We start from the raw sequence: 25609 nt of genomic DNA, 5'->3' as shown, positions 1-25609 counted from the left end.
TCTTAGTCAGCAGATCCATTCCTTCTCTGGGATCCAGCAGACCAGACACCCAGCCTTGTGGGACTGAGCAGCTACTAGATTCTTGGACTTTCCATTCATGTCTAGTCATTGTTAGATTGCAGCCTGTAAGTCATTCCAATAAATTCAAAATATATATAATATATTTTATATCCCATATAAATTTCCATACACACACACATTTCATAGATTCTATGACTCTAGAGAACTCTGATTATACAGATGGTGTCTTAGGATTTTCTATTGCTGTAATAAAACACCACAAGCCAGGCAGTGGTGGCCCAAGCCTTTAATCCCAGCAGGTGGATCTCTGTGAGTTCAAGGCCAGCCTGGTCTACAAAAGCTAGTTCCAGGACAGGCTCCAAAGCTACAGAGAAACCCTAGCTCAGAAAAACAAACAAAAACAAACAAACAACAAGATAAAACACCACGATCAAAAGCAATTTGGAGAGGAAAGGATTTATTTATATTACAACTCTCAGGTCACATTCATCATCAGTAGAGGAATTCAAGGCAGGAACCCAGAGGCAGGAGTTGAAAGCAGGAACCGTGGAGGAGTGCTGCTTACTGTCTTGCTCTCCATGGCTTGCTCATCCTGCTTTCTTACAGTGCCCAGGACCGCCTGTCCAGAGATGACACGCCCTCAGATATCTGGGCCCTTGAACACCAATCATTGATGAAGAGAATGCCCTAAGACTTGCCTCTAGCTATCTGACAGAGGGATTTCTCAACTGAGGTTTGTCTTTCCAGACGATTGGGCCTTGTATCAAACTGATGAAAAAAAAAAAAAGAAAAGAAAAAGAAAAGTCAACCAGGACAGATGATGCACCAAGCAATAGGGACAAAGTCAAGCAGAGGCGAACTGGGAGCTCCTGGCCTGTCATCCCTCGGTGCAGAGTCATACGGGGGATGGGCTGCAGTCACCACAGTATCCTTGTTTTGTTTTGTTTTGTTTTGGTTTTCAGGACAGGGTTTCTCTGTGTAACAGCCTTGGCTGTCCTAGAACTTGCTCTGTAGACTAGGCTGGCCTTGAACTCACAGAGCTCCGCCTGTTTCTGCCTCCTGAGTGCTGGGATTAAAAGCATGAGCCCCCACCACCCTGCATATATCCTCCTTTTTTATGAAGGTGTTTTATCCCTCACTGGTCTGGTGTGTTTGGACAGTTCACAGACTCAGCTTTCTGATATGGTTTTAATATGATTCATGTACTGGCCTGTTTCCAGAGTTCACTTGCGGTTATTTTTAATTACATGAATATGCTAGCGGTGTGTGCCTCACAGTCTGTGCTGGACAAGTGGTGTCTATATGTAAATAAGAGAGTCAGTTCTGCCTTCATATTTGTACTCAGAAGGGAGTCATGCAGGGCAAAGTTCAGCCAGCAAGCTGAACATGATATGGAGTAACATACAGGGCATAATTTACAACAGGCCACTGCAGTACAGCACAAGACAGTAACTTAAAACCAGTTACCGGGGAGACCTCAATCCCATCCAAACACAAACAGGAATGGGACATAGCTCGGTGATGGAACATATCCCGGCATGCACCAAACCTTGGATTTGATCCTTAGCACTATAAGACAAAATAGAACAAAGATAGGGCTGTGGCAACTCTCTTTGCTCATTAATGTGGGAGACTATCACAGCGGGTGGGGGGATATAGGGACCAAAAGGGCTTAAATATGTGAACTAAGCTATCGTACACACGCCCATCAAAGACATCATGAGCCCTGTGATGTGATTTTTGCATCTCTGATGTCATCACCACACACAGGGACTTTCCTAAGGTATCTCATTAAACTAGCATTTGATGGAATGACCCTGTCTCCACCAAGATCCAAGCTTTAGAAGGTGTGGGTCAAGTTGCACTTCTTGCCCACCCAAGGTTGTGTTCACACCACCCAAGGTTGCTCTCAGCGAGCTAGCCCCTGTCCGTCAAGGTTCTCCTCAAGGGCACAAAGGAACACTGGTGAAGCACAGAAGCACGGTTGGATGGAAGCTGGGAACTCACAGTGGTATTCTCGTCTCTCCTCGTGGTTTTGTTTCCCCAGGGTATCAGAACCCAACTGTCTTCCCCTTCCTGAGCCTCTTAAATGCCATTCTCTCAGGACCGAAGGGCCTGGAGAAAGCCGTTTCCAACATCTCGTGAGCAGCCTTTTGTGGACCACGTGTGGATGCTGCAACTCCGTACCCCACACTCCTATTCAGTTGTTTACGTTAGAAAATGGCTTCCATGCTTTTTCAACTTTTAATTCATATAGAACTCATCCTTCTTAAGTGACCACCCCCCCCTCCCGTACTCCTGGAAGGCCCAGAATATTTTTGGTTTTTTGGGGGGGTTGTTTTGTTTTGAGACAGAGTTTCTCTGTGTTCCCTGAATGTTCTGGAACTTTTTTCTACAAAGACCAGACTGGCTTCAAACTCACAGAGGTCTGCGTGCCTCTGCCTGCAGAGTGGAATTAAAGGCACGCACCACCATGCCTGGCTAAGACCCAGAATCTTGATCGACACACAGCCTCCTTTTCTAAGGTGTATTAATTCTAGAACCGCTCCTGGTTCCAGAGTTTAGCGCTAACCTTCCCACAAAGAAGCAAGACATCTCTGGGCGTCATCTGTCTGATACCCATCAGCTTCTCCCTCCAGTTGCCTGGTCAGCATCTGTCTCCTCTGTCACCTTGTGAAGCTGGCTCGCTACACCCGAGCAGAGACCTGTGGCAGTTCTGAGAGCTGGCTGCCGGAGAGCCTCGTGGGCAGGGATGAACCGTACCTGCGGGAAGACAGAGCAGAGCTGGGGAGAGTGCGGGGATACCTACACACTTCCGAGTTCACAGCCTGGCTCTGCCGCCTAATCACAGCCCCAAGTTGGTTTTCTACGGTCTTCTTGGTTCAAAATGACCTCGTTCTGAATTCATAAACAGTCCTGATGTCAGGGTCACAGACAGTGACCCAGAGAAGACTCATCTACGTGTAGATAGACTGACGAGCTCCGTTCAGGAAATGTGAACAATGGCTGCTTCCCCTGGGCTCGCGATAATTCAATTCTGTTGGAAGAGTAGCTATCTCTTCAGAAATATTTTTAAACTGCAGTCATGGACATTTGTGTGTGTGTGTGTGTGTGTGTGCACCTGGAAGTCAATCCTCTCCTTCCACCTTGTGAGTCCTGGGGATCAAATCAGGGTTGTCGGGATCCGGGAAAGTGCTGTTACCCACTGACTCATCTCCCCATCCCTAAAGTATCATTTTCCTTGTGCTGTGGCTTCTTCATCTGTGAAACTTAGAAAATAACACCCGCAAAGCCCAGGATTCCCTTTCCCTCCCGTAGACTCAATTGCTGCTTCTACCATAACAGCCGCTAAACCCAGTTACCTGCAGACTTGTTTTTTTTTTTTTTTCAACTTGCTAATCAAAATACCTTCCTTTTCCTGCTCAATGGGAAATGAAACCCTCAAACATCTTCTTTGCCTATACACATGTTCATACGGGAAGCTGATTTATTGGCAGGCGTTACTCAGAGAATCCGGTAGTGGGAACTCAGTGGGAACTACACAGCCTTCTCCACTGTCAAGAGATGATATTCGTTCATACCAGATGTTAATATGATTCTAAATGTTTATATATATATATATTAGAAGTCATGCAATAATCTTGAATTGGATATCAGTATCATTTTTTAAGCAAGAAAGTGGAGACACAGAGACCCTTATCCAATGATGCAGTAGGTGATGCTGGGGTCTACCCTGAGCCCCAACTTTCAGACGTGGTCTGTGTCAGAAGAACCTGTCGTGTGGGTTTCGTACTGCTTTAGCCACGAGGATATACAGACTGCTGTTTTCCCAAGTGTTTAGCCCACGATGCCCCATAGGATTCCTTTCTAAGCATAAAACCCATAGAATTTATGTTTAAAAAGGCTTATTTTTGCTGAATGTGGTGGCACACACCTTTAACCTCAACACTTGGAAGGCAGAAACAGGTGGGTATATAAGTCTGAGGCCAGCCTGAACTACGGAAGGAGTGTTCTGGGTCATTCAGGGCTACATAGAGAAACCATGTCTAAAACACACACACGCACACTCACACACACACACACACACACGCACACTCACAAAGGTAACTTTTATTAACAACTGCAGCTTGGGAGTCATTTTAGGGTTTACAGGAGACTTGATTATATATGGGATCCCAGGTCCAAGGAGAGATCCCCAGATTGTTCTCTGGACAGAGGAGAGGGTGCCTGAACCGGCCTTAGCCCATAACCATACTGATGAATAGTTTGCTTATCACCATAGAACCTTCATCTGGCGATGGATGGCGATACAGACGGAGACCCACATTGGAGCACTGGACTGAGCCCCCCAAGGTCCAAATGAGGAGCAGAAGGACGAAGAAAATGACGAAGGACTGCGAGAGATGCTATCACCCACTGATACAAGGGGACTGATCTAATGAGAGTTTACCAAGGCCAGTTGGACTGCGACTGAACGAGCACGTGATCCAACCAGATTCTCTGAATGTGGCTGGCCCGGGGTCTTTCTGAAAAGCCATTGACAATGACACTGGGACTTCTTTCCTCTGCATATACTGGATTTTGGGGATCCAGTCTGTTTGGATGCTCACCTTCCTGGACCTGGAGGGAGGGGGGAGGAACTTGAACTTCCCACAGGCAGGACACCCTGACTGCTCTTGGGACTGGAGAGGGGGGAGTAGGAGGGTATTGGGAGGAGGGGAGGAACTTGGACTTCCCATGGGGCAGGAAACCCTGACCGCCTTAGGGACGAAGAGGGAGGAGGAGATGGAGTGGGGGGAGTGGGAGGGTGTTGGGAAGAGGGGTGTAAATGGAAACTTTTATAATTTAATAAAATTACTTTCAAAAAAACCAAAGAACTGCAGCTTGTTTGGCACGAGTCAAAGGTGGATTGTAAGCAGGAATGACATGACAAGCGCGCCACTGTGACTCTCAATGGCTTCTTATAAAGTCACTATGCCACCCCCTAATCCTAACCACCACCCCTAGGAAACATTACCGTGAATCTGAGCAGCAAGCCTCCAACGCGAACTCTGGGGAGCTACAGTCACATTATACGTTGAGTTAGTTTACTGTCTTACTGTTACATGGGATTTGAAATTCGTAGCGCGCTCATCTCTGAACTTGTGATTTTTCTCAGTGCAGTCCTGAGGGACAACAGAACACGTGGGTAAGCTGAGCACGATGCAGCACCCAGGATCCATGTCCGTTGTTCTTGTGGCTTATTTTCACGCTGTGTGCATGGGACCCCCCGAGCACAGCCCTGCAGGAGACCCATGAGGCCGAGAGTTAGGAGAGAAGGATCAGTTGAATCTGTGAGTTGGGAAAGGCACTGGAAACTCTTACCCTGAAACAAGAAACTGCCTGACCACACTGATGAGAGTATGGTCACAAACCTTGCTACCTGGGCTGGAGAGATGGCTCAGTGGTTAAGAGCATTGCCTGCTCTTCCAAAGGTCCTGAGTTCAATTCCCAGCAACCGCGTGGTGGCTCACAACCAACTGTAATGGGGTCTGGTGCTCTCTTCTGGACTACAGGCATACACACAGACAGAATATTGTATACATAATAAATAAATAAATATTTAAAAAAAAAAACAAACCTTGCTACCTGCATTGCTACTCTGCATTACTTGCATTGCTACCTGTATCCTTATGGTGCAAATACTGGCGTGTAGGGAGAGATGGGGCCTCCCCATCCCGAGGTCCTCCTCCTTTCACCCCACGAAGCTGACAAGTGTCAGCAGGGCATGAGACTATCACAAAGCAAAATACAAACAGTTGAGTCGGCTTGGCCACTGTTCTGGCAACAACACACAGGGAAATGTAGAAAATTCAAAATGCAAACTGTAGTATCTATGGCTGACACATGAGCTCAATGTCTGCGCTTGTGTATTTAAAAATGAGTAACGTTCTTTTTTATATATATAATTTATTTAACTTTATTTCATGTGCATTGGTGTGAAGGTGCCAGATTCCCTGGGACTGGAGTTACAGACAGTCGTGAGCTGCCATGTGGGTGCTGGGAATTGAACCTGAATCCTCTGAAATAGGGACCAGTGCTCTTAACCTCTGAGCCATCTCTCTAGCCCCAATGAGTAACATTCTTACTCGCTGCTTAATGCCTTTTGATTCTCCCTTAAAGACAGAATAAACAAAATTTTAAAGCCAGGAAAAAAATGAATAACATTGTATGACATAAGATTCAAGATCTTGTTTAGTTCCTTGATCCAGCATGGTCCCAGAGTGGCCCTCTGTGATACTGAGACTCTGACATAGCTTACATTAGATGAAACATGGGGCCTAAAGAGCCAGGCAGGTTCCTGCCATCATGAAGGCCTGGATGCTGGTGGAGACCAGCTCTGGATGCAGGTGGAGACCAGCTCTGATTGCCAGTGGAGACAACCATCTCCGGATGCCAGTGGAGGCCAGCTCTGGATGCTGGTGGAGGCCAGTTCTGGATGCCGGTGGAGGCCAGTTCTGGATGCCGGTGGAGGCCAGCTCTGGATGCCGGTGGAGACAACCACCTCCGGATGCCCCAAAAGCAGATCCCAAGCTTTATGTTCTCCAGCCCCGCGACTCTTAATGTCTACATGAAATTTAGCGTCTTAGGCATTTGATAAACAATCTTCCAACGAAAGCGTGTACAAGCGAATGAGTGACTGACTAGCTTTTTCATGCCTTCCAGCCCAGGTCTATTGGAAAGAGTTAAAATGGAAAGTGATCATGTCTTCTCGGTGTGGGTGGACGTAAAGATGGGTCATCTTGAGACATTCTTACCTCGAGGAATGTGCGCTAATCATACGGGGACCACACAGCCTGAGCTGCCCAGGCCAGCCCTGGTTCTTGCCTGTTATCCCTGTAATTAAGGAATCATAAATGTCCCATGGTCTGGATGATAAATTGCATCACAGGGAAAACTGCTTCCATGCACTAACTGAAAAATGCCAGATATGGGATCCCCGAAACACAGGGGAACATGTCAGGACCGTAAACACTCTTTTTTAAAATATTTATTTATTTATTTATTATGTATACAATAGTCTGTCTTTGTGTGTGTCTGCAGGCCAGAAGAGGGCACAAGATCCCATTACAGATGGTTGTGAGCCACCATGTGGTTGCCGGGAATTGAACTCAGGACCTTTGGAAGAGCAGGCAATGCTCTAAATCACTGAGCCATCTCTCCAGCCCCGTAAACACTCTTTAAAATCCCTTTCTGGGGGGCTGGAGAGATGGCTCTTCCAAAGGTCCTGAGTTCAATTCCCGGCAACCACATGGTGGCTCACAACCATGTGTAATGGGATCTGGTACCCTCTTTGGCCTGCAGGCATACACACAGGCAGAATATTGTATACATAATAAACAAATAAATATTTTTAAAAAATCCCTTTCTGCTCCCCCATTCTAGGGAATGATATTTAAATGTGAGTTTATTCTAAAGTTATAGCTGAGTGTGTCAGCATAAAACTGTAATCTCAGCACTAAGGTGGCTGAGGCAGGAGGATAGTGATTATAAGGCCAGCCTGGATCCATAATGAGATTCTATCTCAACTGTCCACCCTACCCCCACAAGGAAAATTACATAAAACATGCTTAGCTCCCAATATACACATTCCATCGTATTAATTTTCTTCACTATATTGTCATCCATTACAATGTATTGATCACCTTATTTTTTATTTTTATTTACATATATGCATACGTGTCTTGTGCCTGTGTGTATGCCATGTGTCTAAGAAAGTTGGAAGAAGGAAACAGATCCCCAGAGTTGGAATCACAGGTGGTTATAAGCCTCTGGACCGAATTCAGGGGGTGGAACGCAGACGTGCAACTCCAGCCTCAGGTCGCTGTCTCCCGGTCTGATTTGTCTGGGAATGAACGGAAGTGACCTACAACTTACCATGGATAATTCTATATTGATAATTAGCACTTGCAAGCGCATCTCAACCTTTAGATCCACAAATACGGGAGGTATAAATTATTAAAGGTCAGTGTTTTAATTGCATAGGTGGAGTCTCTAACAGATAGGAAGACTCAGTTATTTTGTGAACAATTTTTCCACACCTAGAACTCATACCACCTTAATTTTTTTTAAAGATTTATTTATTATGTATACGGTGTTCTGTCTGCATGTGTGCCTACAGACCAGAAGAGGGCGCCAGATCTCATTATAGATGGTTGTGAGCCACCGTGTGGTTGTTGGGAATTGAACTCAGGACCTCTGGAAGAATAGTCAGTGCTCTTAACCTCTGAGCCATCTCTACAGCCCCCGCCTTAATTTTTTAATAGCAAAACTTGCCAGACAGTAATTTTATGTAGAAATAATAGTTAAAATGTATTTTTGTATGTGACCTCACAGTGCCTAATTTCCTGGCTCATCTGGAAGCTGATTACGTAGTATGATCTGCTCTGGGACTTTCTATTCATGTGTTTTTCTAATTTAGTTTTTTCATTTTTTTTCTTTTTTTTAAAAAATTTATGATTTATTTATCTTTTTATTTTATGTACATTGGTGTGAAGGTGTCAGGTTCCCTGGAACCGGATTTTCAGACAGTTGTGAGCTGCTATGTGGGTGCTGGGAATTGAACCCAGGTCCTCTGGAAGAGCAGTTAGTGCTCTTAACTGCTGAGCCATATCTCCAGCCCCCTAGTTTTTTTCATTTTTATATGTAAAAATAAGCAGGAAAGTGCGCCAGAGTGCGCGAAATGGTTACAGGAGTCTAGAGGGATGGCTCAGTGGTTAGACATGCTCACTGCTCTAGCAGAGAACCTCTGTTGGGTTCCAGCACCTACGCAAGGCAGCTTACAACTGCCTGTAACTTTTTCAGTTCCACGGGACTTGGTGCTCTCTGACCTCTGCATGTTCCTGTGTGCACGCGGTGACATAAACTCACGCAGGTGCACAAACATACACGTAATTTTTTTTTTTTTTTGAGACAGGCTTCTCTGTGTAGCCCTGGCTGTCGGAAAACTCACTCTGTAGACCAGGCTGGCCACAAACTCAGGGATCAGCCTGTCTCTGTCTCCAAAGTGCTGGACTTAAAAGCGTGTATCATGGTGGCCAGCTGTAACAATAAATCTTTTAAGACAAATAAATGAAAAAAAATGGTTGCTGGTATCTTCTTCATTTTTCTATTCTTGTGGTACTGGAGCTCAGGACCCCACGTGTGCTAGGCTACCCTAGCAAGTTACCCTTGAGTTGCATCCCCAATCCTCACACCTCTGTCTCCATTTTGAAGAGCTTGTAGCTCTGTAGAATTAGAAATAAGGACTGGCGAATTGCAACAAAAGCAGGCAAAAGGCAGCCTGTGGAACGTAGTGAAAACTGCAACATTCTAAATCAAGACTTGCAAGACAGCTCCACACAGCACTGACCAGGGAAGGAAGAGAGTTTCCATTACTTTTCCTTATTTAACAACGTGTTTTCTCTGTGTATCAAGTTTAGTGGCCCAGAACAGCGTTTAAATATAATTTTAAAAAATTTAGCACTTAGACTGCCAGAGGAAAGGCGTCCAAATTTTTAATTCCAACGTTGGCAAACATGCCGAAGTTTGTCTAAGGGAGTTCTTCAGCCTTTGATGAGAAGAAGCCTCTTAGGATCCCTTGGAAACTATTCTAAATTACACAGGGTTCCCTACTCCCAACCCCACCTAATTTCACTCCACTCCATCCCACCCCCACGTATTCACCTCGGGAAGAGGATGTCATCCCAACAACGACCACCGGGGGCGCCCCCCAACTGGGTTCAGTTGAAAAGAGGCTGCAGTTTTCAATCCTTTGCCCCAGGGTGTTTTTTTCTTCCTTACATGAAATGAAGATTATGTAAGTGTATTACTAGACATATATTTTTTAATACGATTTTTTCTTGTTTTTTTTTTTTTGTTTGTTTGTTTTTTTGTTTTTTGTTTTTTTTTGAGACAGGGTTTCTCTGTAGCTTTGGAGCCTGTCCTGGAACTAGCTCTTGTAGACCAGGCTGACCTCGAACTCACAGAGATCCGCCTGCCTCTGCCTCCCGAATGCTGGAATTAAAGTTGTGCGCCACCACCGCCCGGTTTTAATACATTTTTTTATTGATATTTATTGAGTTCTACATTTTTCTCTGCTCCCCTCCCTGCCTCTGGCTTCCCCCCTTCAGTCCTCCCCCAAGGTCCCCATGCTGCCTATTTACTCAGGAGATCTTGTCTTTTCATACTTTCTACTTCCCACGTAGATCTGTGTAAGTCTCTCTTAGTGTTCACATTGTTGTCTAACTTCTCTGGGATTGTGGTTTGTAGGCTGGGTTTCTTTTCTTTATGTTTAAAAACTATCTATGAGTGAGTACATGTGATAATTGTCTTTCTGTGTCTGAGTTGCCTCACTCAAAATAATGTTTTCTAGCTCCATCCATTTTCCTGCAAAATTCAAGATGTCGTTATTTTTTTCTGCTGTGTAGTACTCCACTGTGTAAATGTACCACATTTTCCTTATCCATTCTTCAATAGAGGGGCATTTGAGTTGTTTCCAGGTTCTGGCTATGACCAAAAATGCTGCTATGAACATAGTTGAGCACATGTCCTTGTGGCACGATTGAGCATCCTTTGGATATATACATACACACCCAAAAGTGGTATTACTGGGTCTTGAGGAAGGTTGTTTCCTAATTTTCTGAGAAATCTCCACACTGACATCCAAAGGGGTTGTACCAGCTTGCATTCCCACTAGCAATGCAGAAGTGTTCCCTTTCCCCCACAACCTCTGCCATAAGACGACCTTTAAGACTAAGGCGGAGGCAGGCTGGTCCAGCACTTTCTGGTAAGAGCTGAGTAAACGTAAACGTCTACATCCGAGGGCAGAGGAACCAAGCAGGCCCAGGCACATCCTGTTTTGTTGTTGTTCTACAGAATAGAGAGTTTAAGTTTCATTTAAATTACAAACTATTAATCTTTAGACTAATTTGATAACAGAAAACAAATTCTCACATTACAGTTGACTTGAAACATTTTGCCCACAGGCAGCAGAACCGCACGTGCTCATGTGCGTGCATGCGTGCGTGTGTGTTCAAGTACCCGCATACACTTCCCTGCGTGTGGGTGCGTGTATAGTGTGTATCCCAGAGTGTACTCATACAGTGGTCGTCTCTCTTTCTCTCTCTCCTTCACTCTCTCGAGACCCCAGAGCATATTTGTTTCTGCTAGACTGGTTGACCATTGAGCTTCCGGGATCTACTGGATCCATTCCTGCCAGTGCGCAGGTCACAAAAAGACGCTCTGCTCTTTACCTGGGGTGTGGTTGGAACTCCAGTCCACCTGCTTTCACCGAGCCATGCCATGCCCGCCAGCCATGTCACCAGCCCAACGACCACCGTTTTCTTTAAAGTCATTAACTCCCAGGAAGCAGTACAACAAAGCATTACCTAATACCCAGGCCGAGTGCAGTAGCATCACCATCACCCTAAGAAAGAGGAACTTTATCCTCTTTAAAGGAAAAGGAAGTTGGGTACCAGTCTCGTGGATGTTTTTGAAAGACAACTTTGTGAAACGCTTTTGGGTGGAATTTGCGTGACTGTGTATAGATTGAAGAGGTGACATGCTGTGCTTAGAGTCCTGGACATAATTCTTCAGGACTGTGAGGGTGTGGGAGTTCTAAGCCACCTGCAGGGGATTGGAGTCGCCGCTTTGGTTCTGAAGGGGGGCACTGGAGCGCCCTCTAGTGGACATGGTTAATCAAGCGTGGCTGCCGGCCTCTATTCTCTTTCCTTGCGTTCTTTCCCACTCCAAGCACTTCAAGGGACACGACTCGAAGGCTACTCAGGATGGATTATCTTTGGTGTATCTCACTTTCAAAAGATCTCCAGAAAAGCGATTCGCAAAGTCCAGGTCTATTAGTGCAAGTAGAGTGGAGGAGGTTTGGAGGAGGTTTCAATTGGGTCCGAATTTTAGTTTCAACAAGACACGGCATCTTCCAGGAGCATGACTTTCCGGATTTATACTTTATTTTTTTTTTTAAAAAAAGTCAGTTTTTCCTGCATCTTCGGACAGTTCCGGCTAAGTAAGGCTATTCTGTCGTTAAGATAAAAGATTTTGGGGTACAGTTTTTCTTTAACATTTCCAAGTCTGCCCTCTCCTCTCTACCGGATGCTTTATGCTGCAGCTTCTCCCACTACTCACCTCCCTCTGCCTCATCCTGCTGCTGGGGATCTTTCTCAGCAAAGATGACTCAGGCTCAGAGTCCTTCCCTCTGCCCTCCACAGACTTAGCTCTAAGCCCTGCCCTCCTTTCATTGGGCTGTGAACTAGCCTCTGCCCAAAGACCAGCACATCTTTCAGGAAAATAGAGTTCCCTTTGCTTCCCAACCGCCAAGGCTAGACAAAGGACAACTTAAGCTCCACTTCGGCGCATTTATTGCCCATCCAAAGCCTGGGTCATAAACCAGGCTCACTATCTGTCAAAAGCACTTTCCAGGTGATGGTGCGTCTTCCTATTTCCTCGTTTAATCAGAATACATTCAGAGTCGGTATTCTCTGAGTCCACAGGTGAGGAAGGAATCTGAGACTCGCAAGGCCAAGCGTCTTGCCCTCGGGGCTGAGACCGGACTCAGGCTCCCATTTGGCCGGGACTCCCGCGGACCTAGGTTTGAATCCCGGCTCAGCTACGGAGTTCAGACTTCACCTCCTCGCACCGCTGTCTCATTCTGAAGACAGCGTTTCCAATTCGGGACTGTTACTAGGACTTTAAAGCGTGCACCGGCAGCGCCTGACTCAAGACTGCAGGAACTATAAATGTGAGCTCCCTTTCAGACTCCAAGCTTGGCGAACTGCTTCTCCTATTTCTACAGCGGCTCCTCCCTCTCGGAGCTGCCCAGGCCACTGGGGGGTGCCAACTGTGGAGCGCTATGTTGGTCCTGACGCTGCATCCAGTACCAGTGATCCTTAAAGAAGCTCTGGGGTGAACGGTGGAGAGCGTACAGAAGAGGGGAGGTACGAGGGGGATAGAGGGGACTGGGCCAAAGGAGAGGAAGCTGGCACCCACTTCAGAGGGGCCCTCCATACCGCCCGCACCTTCAGTGTCCCCAAGTGGCCGATGCCCGTTCTCTTCCCTCCCTTCACCCCAGCGTTTTCTCTCCCTAGCCAGCTCAGGGTGGTGCCCCCAGTACATCCGAAGGCAAAGAGTGGTCCTTGGAGGAGAGGACCGCATGGGCGCGTGGGCACTCGGACTCCGCGTCCCCAGGAGCTCCGGCCCCGCCCTCCAGCCCGTCCCGCCCCTTCTTTCCCCTCCCCCTCCCCGGCAGGCTGGCAGGAGGCGGGGCGTGCGCGCCGGGTTCGGGGCGGAGGGGAGCGCGCGTGCAGCTTCTCTCCGCCGGAGCCGCCGGGCAGAAGCAGAAGCCGTGGCTGCCAGCCGGTCCCCGCGGACTAGCAGTGGGCGGGGAGCGGAACGCAGGAGCCAGGCGCGCGCCGCCAGACAAGTGTTTTTGTGCGAGGCCGCGGCTGCCTCCGAGCTCTGAACGCACGGTGCTGGGGATGCGAACGACCGCGGCGGCTGTGCCACGAGAACCCAAGCGCCGTTGACCTGAGCGAGGGGAGAAACTCCCCCGGGTGTGCCCAGAGAGGGGGGGGGGGGACGGCGGGAGCGCGGGGCGCACGCCGGGCGGGGCAGGGGGTCAGTGATGACCGGGCGCGCGGGGAGGCTGCACGCCGCCGCCACCGCCGCCCGGAGCATCTGCCGCCTGAGCTGCGGATCGCGGCCGCCGCCCGGGCCATGGAGACACTGAACGGCCCCGCGGGCGGCGGCGCCCCGGACACCAAGCCGCAACCAGCCGGCCAGCATCACCGCCACCACCACCTGCACCCGCTGGCCGAGAGGAGGCGGCTGCACCGCGTACCCTCGCCCGCCAGACCTTTCCTCAAGGATCTGCACACGCGACCCGCCACGGCCACCACCTCCTCTGCGGGCCGTGCCCCGACTCCTGCCGCTCCCCGCTCGCCCAGCCTCACTGGGAAGGCGCCGCCGTCGCCCGGGCCCCCGGCCGCACCCGGCCGCCTCTCCCGACGCAGCGGCGTAGTCCCCGGTGCGAAGGACAAGCCGCCGCCGGGCTCCGGAGCCAGGTCGGCTGGTGGCGCCAAGGCCGCCCCGGGAACCAGGAGGGCGGCGCGCTCGGGGCCGGCGGAACCATTGCCCCGGGTCGGGAGGCCAGCTGGGGCTGAGCCGCCGCCTGCCGTCGCGAAGGGCCGCAAAGTCAAGCGCAGCCCCGGGACGCCTCCCGCTCGCGCCGTCGGGCCCCCGGCTCCCGCCGCCCGGGTTCCCGCCGTGACCCTCTCGGTGACCTCGGTGGCCGGCTCGCGTATCAGCCACACGGACAGCAGCTCGGATCTCTCCGACTGCGCCTCCGAACCCTTGTCTGATGAGCAGCGCCTGCTCCCTGCCGCCAGCAGCGACGCCGAGTCGGGCACCGGCTCCAGTGACCGGGAACCCCTGCGCGGAGCACCCACCCAGAGCTCTGGAGCCCGCGGGCCGCCGCCGGGCAGCCCCGAGCCCCCCGCCCTGCTCACGGCGCCCCCTGTCGCCGGTGCCAGTTTCGGGGGCCGAAGCAGCCCAGGCGGGGTCCCCTCAGGGTCCCCGGGACCCGGTTCGCTGGAGGATGTTGGGGGCCGAACGCTACCGGAGCGGACGATTCTCGGGACCCCCAAGGAGCCTAACTTGGGCGAACAGCCCCGGCTCCTGGTGGTGGCCGAGGAGGAAGAGCTGCTGAGGGAGATGGAGGAACTGCGTTCGGAAAATGACTACCTCAAGGTGAGCGACCTCTGGGGTGGCAGGTGTTTCAGAGGCCGACCCCGGGTCCTCTGGCTGCCTGCGAACCCTGTTTCCTGGGGGAGCCTCATTACTCCTTACCTCTTCTGTTTTGCACCTCACTGCTCTCCAAATCTACTAGGTTCTAGTAACTGAACCCCCAAACTTGTGACCCGTAGGTCTGTTTTTCAGTCCTGTGCTCTCACTGTTTTTAGAAGTCTTGCGTGTTTTCGCCGATACCTTTTGGGAGGCTGTAAATCTTTTTGAATACATGGACACCCCCCCCCCCAGTGTCACCTGTTGCGGGTTATCTAAATGCCCAGCCGTGACCCTCCACGAGCACTTGTGTGCAGTATGGTTTCCAGGTGCCGGACTTGCCCGCAGGTCCTCCTGAGGGTTTAGAAAGCTGGGCCCGCATTCGGTCTCCTCCAAGCCTTTGTGGGTGTAGCAGAGGGGGCTGGTCCTTTTAGTCACAAACAAATGTGAAATTCAGAAGAAGCGCCTTGAACTTGCGGCCCGTGTTCAGGGACAGCAGTATTTGTGGGAGCAGCCCAGTGTAAGTGACCACAAGTAGGTTTTCAGAATCTGTGTCAGGGAAGGACTCTTTCGAAGGAACCGCAGCCTCCCACACTCTGAGTATTACCCAGTGGGGCCTGCCAGCCATGGTCTTGTCTCGTTAGCCCCGGGATGGATAATCGGACTCCATCTTCTTCTCTTTGGGGCTGGCCTGCAGAGCAGAGGGTTTAAACAATGTTGGGCGTTGAGTTAAACATTTGGGTTATACAGAGAAAACAGCGGGGGGTCTGGAGGGGGGTGGAGAGTTAGTGGCAGTTTGATAGGAGAAAACGGGGCACTTCGGGTGTGTGTGTGTGTGAAAGTGATCTAATTTTTGTAACCCTCAGGTTAGTAAATAACACCAGGAATGTAAATCTCTTCACACCTCTGTTTCCGTCCTGTTGAATGTCCTCCACAGAGCCAGGTTGCCCATGCTTTTCCCAGGGGATTGTGTGGTTTGTTTTGTTAGCAGGTGTTGGACCTGCCTGATTGAGGCCCTGTGCTGAGGCTGGGATGGAGCGGGGGTGGGGGTCAGGTCTTTAAGGTGATTGGTGAGCAATTCCAGCTGGAATGAAACACACTCTACTGTGGGTCCTCCGAACCCAAATCGTTTACCAGAAGTTACTCTTGAGTCCAGTAGTGAAGCAAGGCAGACGGAAGCGAGAACTGAACACTTCAGGAGGCTGCTGATAATGTATGTGCCTTTGCTGCTCGGTCTTATGTAATAGACAGCAGGGTACTTTTCAACGGTGTGGACAGAGAAGGCAGCTATGCTGTCTGTGTGTGGGTCTAATGAAAGTAACACTAGCGAACACAGCGTCCTGCGGGGTGAGAAAGGAAACCATGCGTTTGCAGCCCCATGGCCTGCAGTAGTCCTGATCAAATCCCAGGCCTCCAGATCCAAACTGCTGGGCAGCAGCAAATGGAGTTTTCTTTAAAGAAACTGTCACAGCATCCTCGATCTGAGAGCAGGCCGCCTAGACACCCTTTCTAAGCTATTTTTTGGATAACCGCTGTATTTGCCTTGCCTTCCTCTATTTTAAACCTTTGATTAACCCCCAGTGGATGGAAGCAGCTGTCTGACCTTGGAGTCTTATTTTGCCTATTTGACCTCTCATTGGACCTTTCCAATATGGTTTGGGATTTGCCTGCATCCTTCGCACTCCAGCATGGTAGGTGTAGGACCCAGGGCCGAGCACGCTAAGCAAGATCTGTGCTACCGGCCCTCACCTTCCAGACCCTGCTGCTGTTACGCCCATCCTAACTCTGATTCCTCAGACACTGGCATCTTGCTCAGAAGTGGTGCTCCCTTCCATTTGCCCTCTGCAGAGCCTCCTCCCAGGCTGCGCTCTGCCTGCCAGCCAGGCTGCCGTACTCCACCACACAATGCTTCAAGCTCTCTCTTGCTTTCCTAGGGGACCTGTTTTCTTCTCAGGTGAAAGGCCCATAATGAGTATGTCTCACTGACCTGTGAAAGGCTACAGAAATCCCACTGGTAGGGTTTGATTTGCCAGAAATGTTCAGTTGCTGCTTCCCGGGGACAAAGTGTCCTGGCTGTCTGTTTGCTGAGCCCTGGAGCCCATCCGTCAGCCTTTCCTTGGACAGCTGGAGAAAGAATTGGTTAGAAGGGGTCTGAAGGAGGAGCAGGAAGCCAGAATAATTGCCTCGTACATGTATGCCTTGTGTCTGCTGGGTCCTTCAGAAGCTCCTTATATATAGTAGTTCAGTTTTCAGAAGAACAAGGATCCTAACAGACTCTCCTACAGGTCAACGAGCCTGCCCTGACCTCATGAGGTGTGGGCCGTAGTCATCCCTTTTTTGCTTGTGGTAGCTAGAATGTGTAAGTTATAAACTTCATTTTGCCTTTTGCTTATTGATGCTGCACTGGGGTATCTTGCCCCCTCCCCCCCTTGGTAGAGGGATGCATGCTTCTTGTACAGAGCTCCTGAGATAACAGCATCTGCCTGCACCGGTGTTCTCTAAGAAGAGATTTTTGTCCAGAGGTTTTACGCTTACAGGTTCTGGATGTTGTGATTTCGCGAAGCATCATATTATTTTCTGAGAGAGAACTGTTACCATGGCCGTTCAGAACTTTCTGGTTTGACCAAAGCATCTGGAATAAGAAAATGAGGTCTGGGAGGATGTCTCACTGGTAAGGAAATTTAAAGGGCATCTTTTGGGTTCGTACACTTTCTCTTCTGTGAGGAGCATGTTGGGTCATCGCTAATTGTCCGTTCTTTCACCAAAGGGCACTAGATGATTAGATGAAAAGGGCAGAATGCTTCCGTTCCGATGGCTTGCCTCTGCTCGAAAGGACAAGTAGAAACACACTTGGAGTGTCCTTTGACCTCTGATGAACTCACAGAGAATACTCAGAAATTAAGGTATCCAGCGTAGGTATCCCATGCCTTTGGGTCTGTTCTAGACAAACCCAGACAAGTTTCTTATTGCTGAGGACCGAATTCACCAACCGCTCGCCTGGTTCCTCCCTGCCCGGCATTCTCGCTTGAGCGCCCTGGGACAATCGGACAAGTGGGGCTGCCCTCCGTTTCTGCGGGCTTTCTTCCGAGGTCAGCACTGAGTTCACTGGCAGGTTTCGAAAATGTCTTAGCAGTCTTTCACTCTTTACTGTGACGTGCTCACAGCGTGCCCCTGGACAGTGGACACCATCCGGATGTCCTGCGTGGTGGCCCAGTGCTAGGCTAGCAAGGGCTGTTTCTTTCTGCTCCGCCTTCTCGGTTATTTTCTAAGAATCACTTTTACTTAAAAAAAAAAAAAATGAGGCGGGAACATTGGCTTCTTGGGAGGAGTGATTTCTTAATCATTGAGCTTTTGTGGGAGGTCACGTGGATTGAACCCCATCGTCTGGATACTAAGCACAGACTTGGCACCCAGAACATCCTGAGGTTTTGAGGAGAGTTTTAGTTTTGGGCGAACAGGGTTTGTTCCATTTGGCTCACTGAAGGGCAGGTGCACAGCGTGGCCCGAGGGTGGGTGTTAGTACGGGACAAGCATTAGCATCTCAGCCTCTGGAGGGTCAGTTCCTCCCTCCTCCCCTCCCCCTTCCTTCGCCTTCCTTTTTCTTTGCGGGGGCGGGGAGGGGATGTTAACATGGATATTCTTTATTCTTCCCCGACATTCTGCTTCGCATAGGCATTCTTTATTTGGCCATGAAAGCACCAATATGCCAATCTTAGGTGGCAAGATGTTGTGGCCTGGGACAGTCGCCACTCAATGCTGGCTGGACTGTGACTTGGTAAACAATAGTAGCCATCCCTGGGCCTGCCCAGCTACAGCTGGTCCTCTGCACAGAGCATTTCCATTGTCCCAAAGGAAATGAGGCGGATTATTCCTATATGACAAAAGACAGTATTTTCTGCGGTAAACTCCCGGAGGAGGAGACTATTGCAACAGTAACCAAAGGACTGTCAGTGTTCCCGCTGGGTCTGTTTGCAAAGAATCATTAATATAGGAATAGTTACTGATCTTTTTTAACATTCAGGCACCAAGTGATGGATGGATTTTATTACGGCATTGTCACCCATATGTGCCGTTAATCTTTGGTGAAGAGAAATGACATTTGAATATCATCATTAGTGTGATCTAGAGTTTGGGTAGTTATACCAAGAAACCCTGGATTTTGTTTTTATGGATAGAATGTTGTTTTACTCTCCCGCACAGGTGGCACCCAACACCCTTCTGATTTGATGTCTGTTAAAAGGCTTGGTTCGTTATCTGTAGCAAAGGGGAGTCATTGGACAGCCTCACGCGACCTTAAGAATCCATTTTACATAAAATATCTTAAAAATGCAGTTAATGTGCAGGGAGGTGGCTTAGTGGGTAATCAAAGTTGTTGCCAAACCTGGGTTTGATGCCTGCCACATACCTGGTGGGAGGAGACAGAGCCAATTTCTGAAAGTTAATTCTCTTGGCTTCCTTAAGCATGTGGTGTGTAACCCCTCCCCCCAAGAATAAACACAATGTAATTTTTTTACAGATAAAAATATATCATAAATATGTAGTTTTTGAATGAGATAATGACCTAATATTTAAAATTATCCAAGCAGTCTAATGCTCAAAAGCACTATTGATTAAGGATAGTGCTTTTTTCCCCCTTATAAATTCTGCATTAAAAGGGCGTCGGAGCTGGAGAGATGGCTCAGCAGTTGAGGGCATTTGCTGCTCTTGCAGAGGACCTGGGTTCCGTTCCAGCACCCACCTGGAAGCTCACCACAGCTCTTAAGGATCCCATGCCTTCTGGCCTCAGAGGGCAACTGCCCACACACGGTTCACATAAATCCATGCAGGCACATACACGTAAATAAAAAAGTAATACTACATCTTAAAAAGAAAAGAAAGAAATTATATGTGTGTGGGGTGGAGACATCAGCATTTTCAGAAAAGAAAGAAATTATATGTGTGTGGGGTGGAGACATCAGCATTTTCTTTGACTTTATTTACTGTATCAAAATTCTATCTGCCAGAAACAATGCGTGTTCTGCTTTGTTTGATAGTCTTAAAAAATGACAAAAATGGCAGACGTCTCTCATGTTCAGGAACACACTGTCTTCTGAAATGTCGCATGTCCTCAGAAAGAACCATCACAATCCACCCTGACCCCTGTCCCAGTCATAGCGCCTTTTCGGGTTTCAAGTGGCTACTGCCGTCTTACATGGTCAATAATTAGCCTCTGGGGTAATCTAAAGACCACAATTTTCCAGGCCATAGAAAGAGTTGAAACGCCAGCCTCAGTTTACCTTTGAAACAGGCCTGCTGTGTCAGGAGAACATTTGAACTCTCAGGTTCCTGGCTTTTAAAATGAGAATCCTTGTCTCTTCCCCGTCTGCTGCAGTGATTTCTTGGGTACCAGTTGCTCTAACAGATGTGGATGTGTGCCATCCACTCTCAGTCTCTAAATGCCAGGCAACTTTCCTTAGCTTACATGGATGTTGGGCTTTTAAAAAGTACAATTGCAGGTTTGTTACTGTCTCGTCTGCCCTGCCTGTAACAGGCAATTTGTTGTATTTACTCGCGGCTGTAGTGTGGTAGCAGAGACAGCCGTGTTTGCAGTCAACTTTCCTTTCTTAGCTCTGAGACCTAGATTACAGGGTCTGGCCACTGTTTGGTTTCTTTGTCCCTGAAAATGGAGATTTATTTTAGGGTTAGTTCCGAGGTTAAAGTACATGATACAGGGTACTCTCTGTTTCAGAAATGGATGTAAAATACGAGGTTATGGAAACAGTGATTGACATGAAAATAATTCGGATCTTTTTCTAGCATCCAGTTCTACCAATGTGGGTGGCTATTTGTACCCAGAATAAAATTATCTGTCTACATATGGCCTGTTCAGTGGTTTGGGGGTGTCAGCAGAAAAATCACGGCTCTCATCTTAAAGAGAATAAGAAGTACTTTGTTCTGGAGCCATCTTGAGTGACCATGGCCCAGGAGCTCCGATTTAGGTTACTCCCAATTCCGACGTGAAAGCGGTTTCACAGGGCTTTTGTGGTTTTACGGAACAAAGAGAGCTATATATGTAAAGCAACCTAAAACACATTGGGGGTGGTGTAGCAGAGAGGTGGCTACAGCAACGGGGGAATTATAGGCCCAGGGTGCTTGGCTCTTGGCTTGGTGGGAGCTGTCGCTGTGTCAAGGGGAGACTTTGTTACCATGAGGTGTTTGTTCAGATCCAGAGTGGGACCAGGCGTGGCTGCTCCAAAAGGCTAACGCTCGCCTAAGATAAAGTAATTAGCTTCAGAGCCCACAAAATTCTAATCTTCCCACAGTACTGAAATTCCAGCCGGTCCCCAGTCTCCGCAGACACGGACTCCTTCAAGGGAGTCGGTTACAGCCAGACACTGCTTCTTTCCAGGGATATTTATTCACAGAGGTGAAGGTGCATCGGAAACTGCTTTTAGCTGCTAATAGCTGTTTAACTCATTGCTCAGGCACAGTCAGCAGTAGGGTGGACGAGCTTCCTCTATTGTAATGTGTGGAAACTAAGGAAAACAGAACAGATAATTCTAAGCATTAATACCTTGGCTTTTTTTTTTTTTTTTTGAGATTGGATCTCACTAGGTAGGCTAATGAGTGGTTGCCAGCCTTGCTGCGACCCCTTAATACAGTTCCTCATGTTGTGGTAACTCCAACCATACCATCATTTTTATTGCTACTTCTCAGTTGTCATTTTGCTCCGGTTATGAATCATAACTAAACATCTCTGTTTTCCGATGGCTTTAGGCAACCCCAAAGGGGTCATGACCTACAGGTTGAAAACCCCTGAGAGAAACTATGGCTCATCCACCTACCCGTGCTTTCCAGAGTGCTGCGATTAAAGGTGTGTGCACCACACCCAGAATAGATTTATTTTAGTCATATTTTCAATGTTAGCATAAAATATTCTATAAGAGGGTGAGGGTTTTTTTGAGCATTAGCGGGTGATGGTTTGTGTGTGTGTGTGTGTGTGTGTGTGTGTGTATACACGTGTGTGTACGCGTGCGCACACATGCGTCTATGCAAGCATACACGTGTATGTGTGCTCCTCTGGATGCCGGGAGTTGACAGTTGATCTTCATTTTATTATTAGTGTTTTGACAGAGTGTCCTATTGAATCCAGATCTCACCTATCGGGTTGGATTAGCTGGCCAGCAGCCCACAGGGATTCTGTTGATCAGGATAGTGGGCAGCTAGGAGGAAGCTACAAGCTGGGGTTGGGGGGATGGGCTCCCAGTTTGTGTTCTAGAATATTCTGTATAGCTGAGGTTAACTGGAGAGCATCTTCCTCCAGGCATGCCCACCAGGATTTCCACCTGTTTCTTTCACTTCACCTTTACCCAAGATAATCTCCCTTTCAGGACATTTCTTTCCGTTCGGGGTCTTGTCAGGCTGAGGCCCAGATGTTGGGAGCCAAGTCCTTTATTGTAAGTCAGCCCCCAGCTTTAAGAACAAATCAGGATTGGGGAGGGTGGTGAGAACCCTGAGAACCCTGGAACAAACCACATAGGAGGGCCAAAAAGGCTATTGAGGGCGTTCAAGTGTGGGTGAGAGTTTCTTCTTTTTCTAGGGCCTCAGTATTAATTGAACAAAATTAATAGGAATAATTGAGGCCTCTTATTCTGTAGGCATTTGTATCACCAAATATTAAACAAGTTTCGGAAATTCCTAGAGTGCTTTCCTTTAGTGTTTTTCCCTAGTTTCTTTTCCTTGAAATATTTTGAAATATTTCCTATTCAGCAGAATATATATTCATTCAGTATACGGCTCTACATTTGCAGGTTTGGGGGTTTCTTTACCAGTCCTCAAGACAGCAGCAAAGCAATGTTGCAGTTAAGTTTGAGTTCCATTGTCCTGATGATTTGGTCTTTTCTACGTGTTGATGTTTCTTGTTTTTGAGAGCCTGCTGTGAGCCTTATGCCACTCTGGGTAAGGGCCAGGGGACAAGGTCTCCAGCCTTCAGAGCTCACTTTTGAGTAGGTTGAGAAACTGGGGAAAAAAGAAAAAAACCAAAACACTTATATTACTAATTGGCGATAAGAGATGGGAAAAAAGAGGGAGACAGACAAACACCCTGGGACTGGTCAGAGGGCCTTAACCCATGTGCTTTACACATTATGAGAGGGTATTGGCCCCGGGGATCTAGGCAGAAACATTTCTTTGAGGGAAGAAAGGTAGCAGAGGGCTCCAGGCCCTGAGGAGCCCCAAGGCCCAGTGTGATGGGGAGGGGTGTTGGGCAGGAATTTGAGTAAGAAAAGAAATCCTGAATGCTTTGGTTTGTGGGCGGAGTCATAGAATTTACATACCAAAGGTTAACTCCACTGCCGTAGAGTAGACTCCCAAGGATCTGGAGGCCTGCTGGGAAGCTTGGAGCCTTCGAAGGGTTTCTTTATGTTTGGGATTGAGGCTCGAAACCTGAATTAGGATTGGAATTTGGGAGCCTGGGAGGAGAGTCACCCACTGAGAAAATAACACTTCCAGGAGTCTGGGCTGTAGGGTAGGAGGGAAGCCAGGGGGCTAAGCCTCAGGTAAGGAAACGGTTTTGTTGGCAATTCTGGAATCAAGCTCATCTGTTCCTTTGAATCCAGAGTTCCTTGGGCTACTGTTGATTTTCTAGGCAGACTGAAGACAGCAGAAGCAAACAGCAGGCTGGGTGCTTCACAGTGACCCTGCCTGTAAGGCAGGACCAGGGAGACGGGAACCAGAGGAACCAGAGGAAAAGAGCGTTCTTCTCGGGTTACCGCAGGTTACTCTGCTCCCGATGAAAGTACCAGGGAGTGTGTTACCATGGCATTGAGACTGGCCTGCTTGGGACATCCTGATTTTTCAGAAGGTCACATAACAACACAGTTTTGTTTGGTGGCATGGGAAACAGTATGGTTTTATTTTGACTGATCTGGGCAGAGACCTAAGGCCAGAGCTCAGTGCGGAGGAGTGGACTGTATCATTTTGTGCAATGTTTTTGCGTCCAGAGTGCCCGTCTTTATAGTAAAAATGGGAGGTTTGAGAAATGCAGGATAGATTGAAAAACAAAGCAAAACTAAACTCAGCGTGTATTTGAAGTAGTAGAAAATGTTTCTCATCAGAATCATTGAATGTTGACATTTGTATCTTAGAATAAAATTTTAGAAATGTCTTTGCAGGCTTTTCGTAATTCCACGGCAGTCAGCAGTTAGTATCCTGCTAAATTTTATATCCATTGAAGGTGGAAGGTCTGTCTGGTTCATCTTAGTGCGTAACTGGTGCCTTTGGCTCGCCTCTGAAGGCTTGGTTATTTGTAGAGGTGATTTCTCTTCTGGATATGTAAGGAGTCATGGGGACTGTTTTAGATCTTCAGTTCAGAAGAATACTTGGAGACTGGAGAGATGGCTCAGTGATTAAGAGCATTGCCTGCTCTTCCAAAGGTGCTGAGTTCAATACCGGCAACCATATGGTGGCTCATAACCATCTGTAATGAGGTCTGGTGCCCTTTTCTAGCCTGCAGACAAACATACAGACAAAATACTGTATACATAATAAATAAATAATTTAAAAGAAGAAGAAGAAGAAGAATACTTGGTGAGTTTACCGTCTCTTATGAGAATTTCCAGTGGTCCCTTGGTATGGCTACAAGCTGTTGGGTATGTGTGGGCATTCGACATTGGGTGTATTGGGTGGAGTGGGGTGGGCTCCCGGATGGAGAGAGGCTGCCTTCCTGCTAGGGCCTGGCTCACCCTTGGCGTCTGGCTCCCTAGGATGAACTCGATGAACTCCGCGCAGAGATGGAGGAGATGAGAGACAGCTACCTGGAAGAGGACGGCTACCAGCTGCAGGAGCTCCGGAGAGAGCTGGACCGCGCCAACAAGAACTGCAGGATCCTGCAGTACCGACTCAGGAAGGCTGAGCAGAAAAGCCTGAAGGTGGCAGAAACGGGGCAGGTGGACGGGGAGCTCATCAGAAGCCTGGAGCAGGATTTGAAGGTGAGTGCGCGCACGCGGCATCCAGCGGCTAGGATGCACCTACCTACCCACTCAATATGGATTCGATTCCCAGCATCCACATGGTATTTGCAAACATTTCCCATAATATAGATGTGCTCTTCCGGTCTCAGTAGGTACTAGGGATGCACGTGACATACAGACATGTAGGCAAATACCTTTACACATAAAATAAAATTTAAGGTTTTTTTTTTTTTTGGAGAGACAAGGTTTTTTCTGTCACTTTGGAAGTAGCGCTTGTAGACCAGGGTGGTCTCGAACTCACAGAGATCCGCCTGCCTCTGCCTCCCGGGTGCTGGGATTAAAGGCGTACGCCACCACCGCCCGACTGAAATTAAGTATCTTAAAGAGATGAGGAACGAATGAAAATCACTGGTTGAAAGTCAGACGGCAAAGCCGATGACCTCATCATCCAGTCATGGATCTGGATGTGGATTCTCCAGACTGCCTCAGGTTCTGAGACCGAAACCGCATCCGGCTTTCCCTAATAAGCCAGGAATAATCTTGGCTCCTATTGGTCCTCAGTCACTCATGCAGCGCCAGTCAGTGTGAGAAACGGTGATTTCTGGTTGTCTCGCTGTCGGACAGTAAAGGAGCTTTGGGCTGGAGAGAAGGCTCAGTGGTTAAGACCACTGGCTGCTCTGGCAAAGGACCTGGGCTCCATTCCCAGCGACCACATAGTGGCTCACAACCATCTACAACTCCAGTTCTGGGGGATCTACCACTATCTCCTAGCCTCCATGGGCACGGCATGCAAAACATGCAGGCAAAAACGCTCATGCACATGA

General features: G+C 48.4%; 1 protein-coding gene across 7 annotated transcripts in view; it reads left to right on the top strand.

The window, feature by feature from the left end:
• Positions 1 to 13705: 13705 nt before the first annotated feature.
• The window catches only part of Mtcl1 (microtubule crosslinking factor 1), a 122994-nt gene continuing 111090 nt past the window's right edge, over positions 13706 to 25609 (top strand). For 3 of the 7 annotated variants that reach the window (XM_087902435.1, XM_087902434.1, XM_087902437.1), the window contains exons 1-2: positions 13706 to 14802; positions 24579 to 24803. In XM_087902435.1, coding sequence (XP_087758561.1) covers positions 13771 to 14802; positions 24579 to 24803 — 1257 coding nt within the window. In that variant the 5' untranslated portion in view covers positions 13706 to 13770. The remainder of the gene's footprint in view (positions 14803 to 24578; positions 24804 to 25609) is intronic. The other 4 variants (XM_087902436.1, XM_087902439.1, XM_087902438.1 and 1 more) reach the window with 2 other exon arrangements.

This window comes from Myodes glareolus, chromosome 27 (assembly GCF_982192425.1).
Source record: "Myodes glareolus chromosome 27, mMyoGla1.1, whole genome shotgun sequence".
Classification (NCBI taxonomy): Eukaryota; Metazoa; Chordata; class Mammalia; order Rodentia; family Cricetidae; genus Myodes; species Myodes glareolus.
This window is presented reverse-complemented; position numbering and strand designations above follow the sequence as displayed.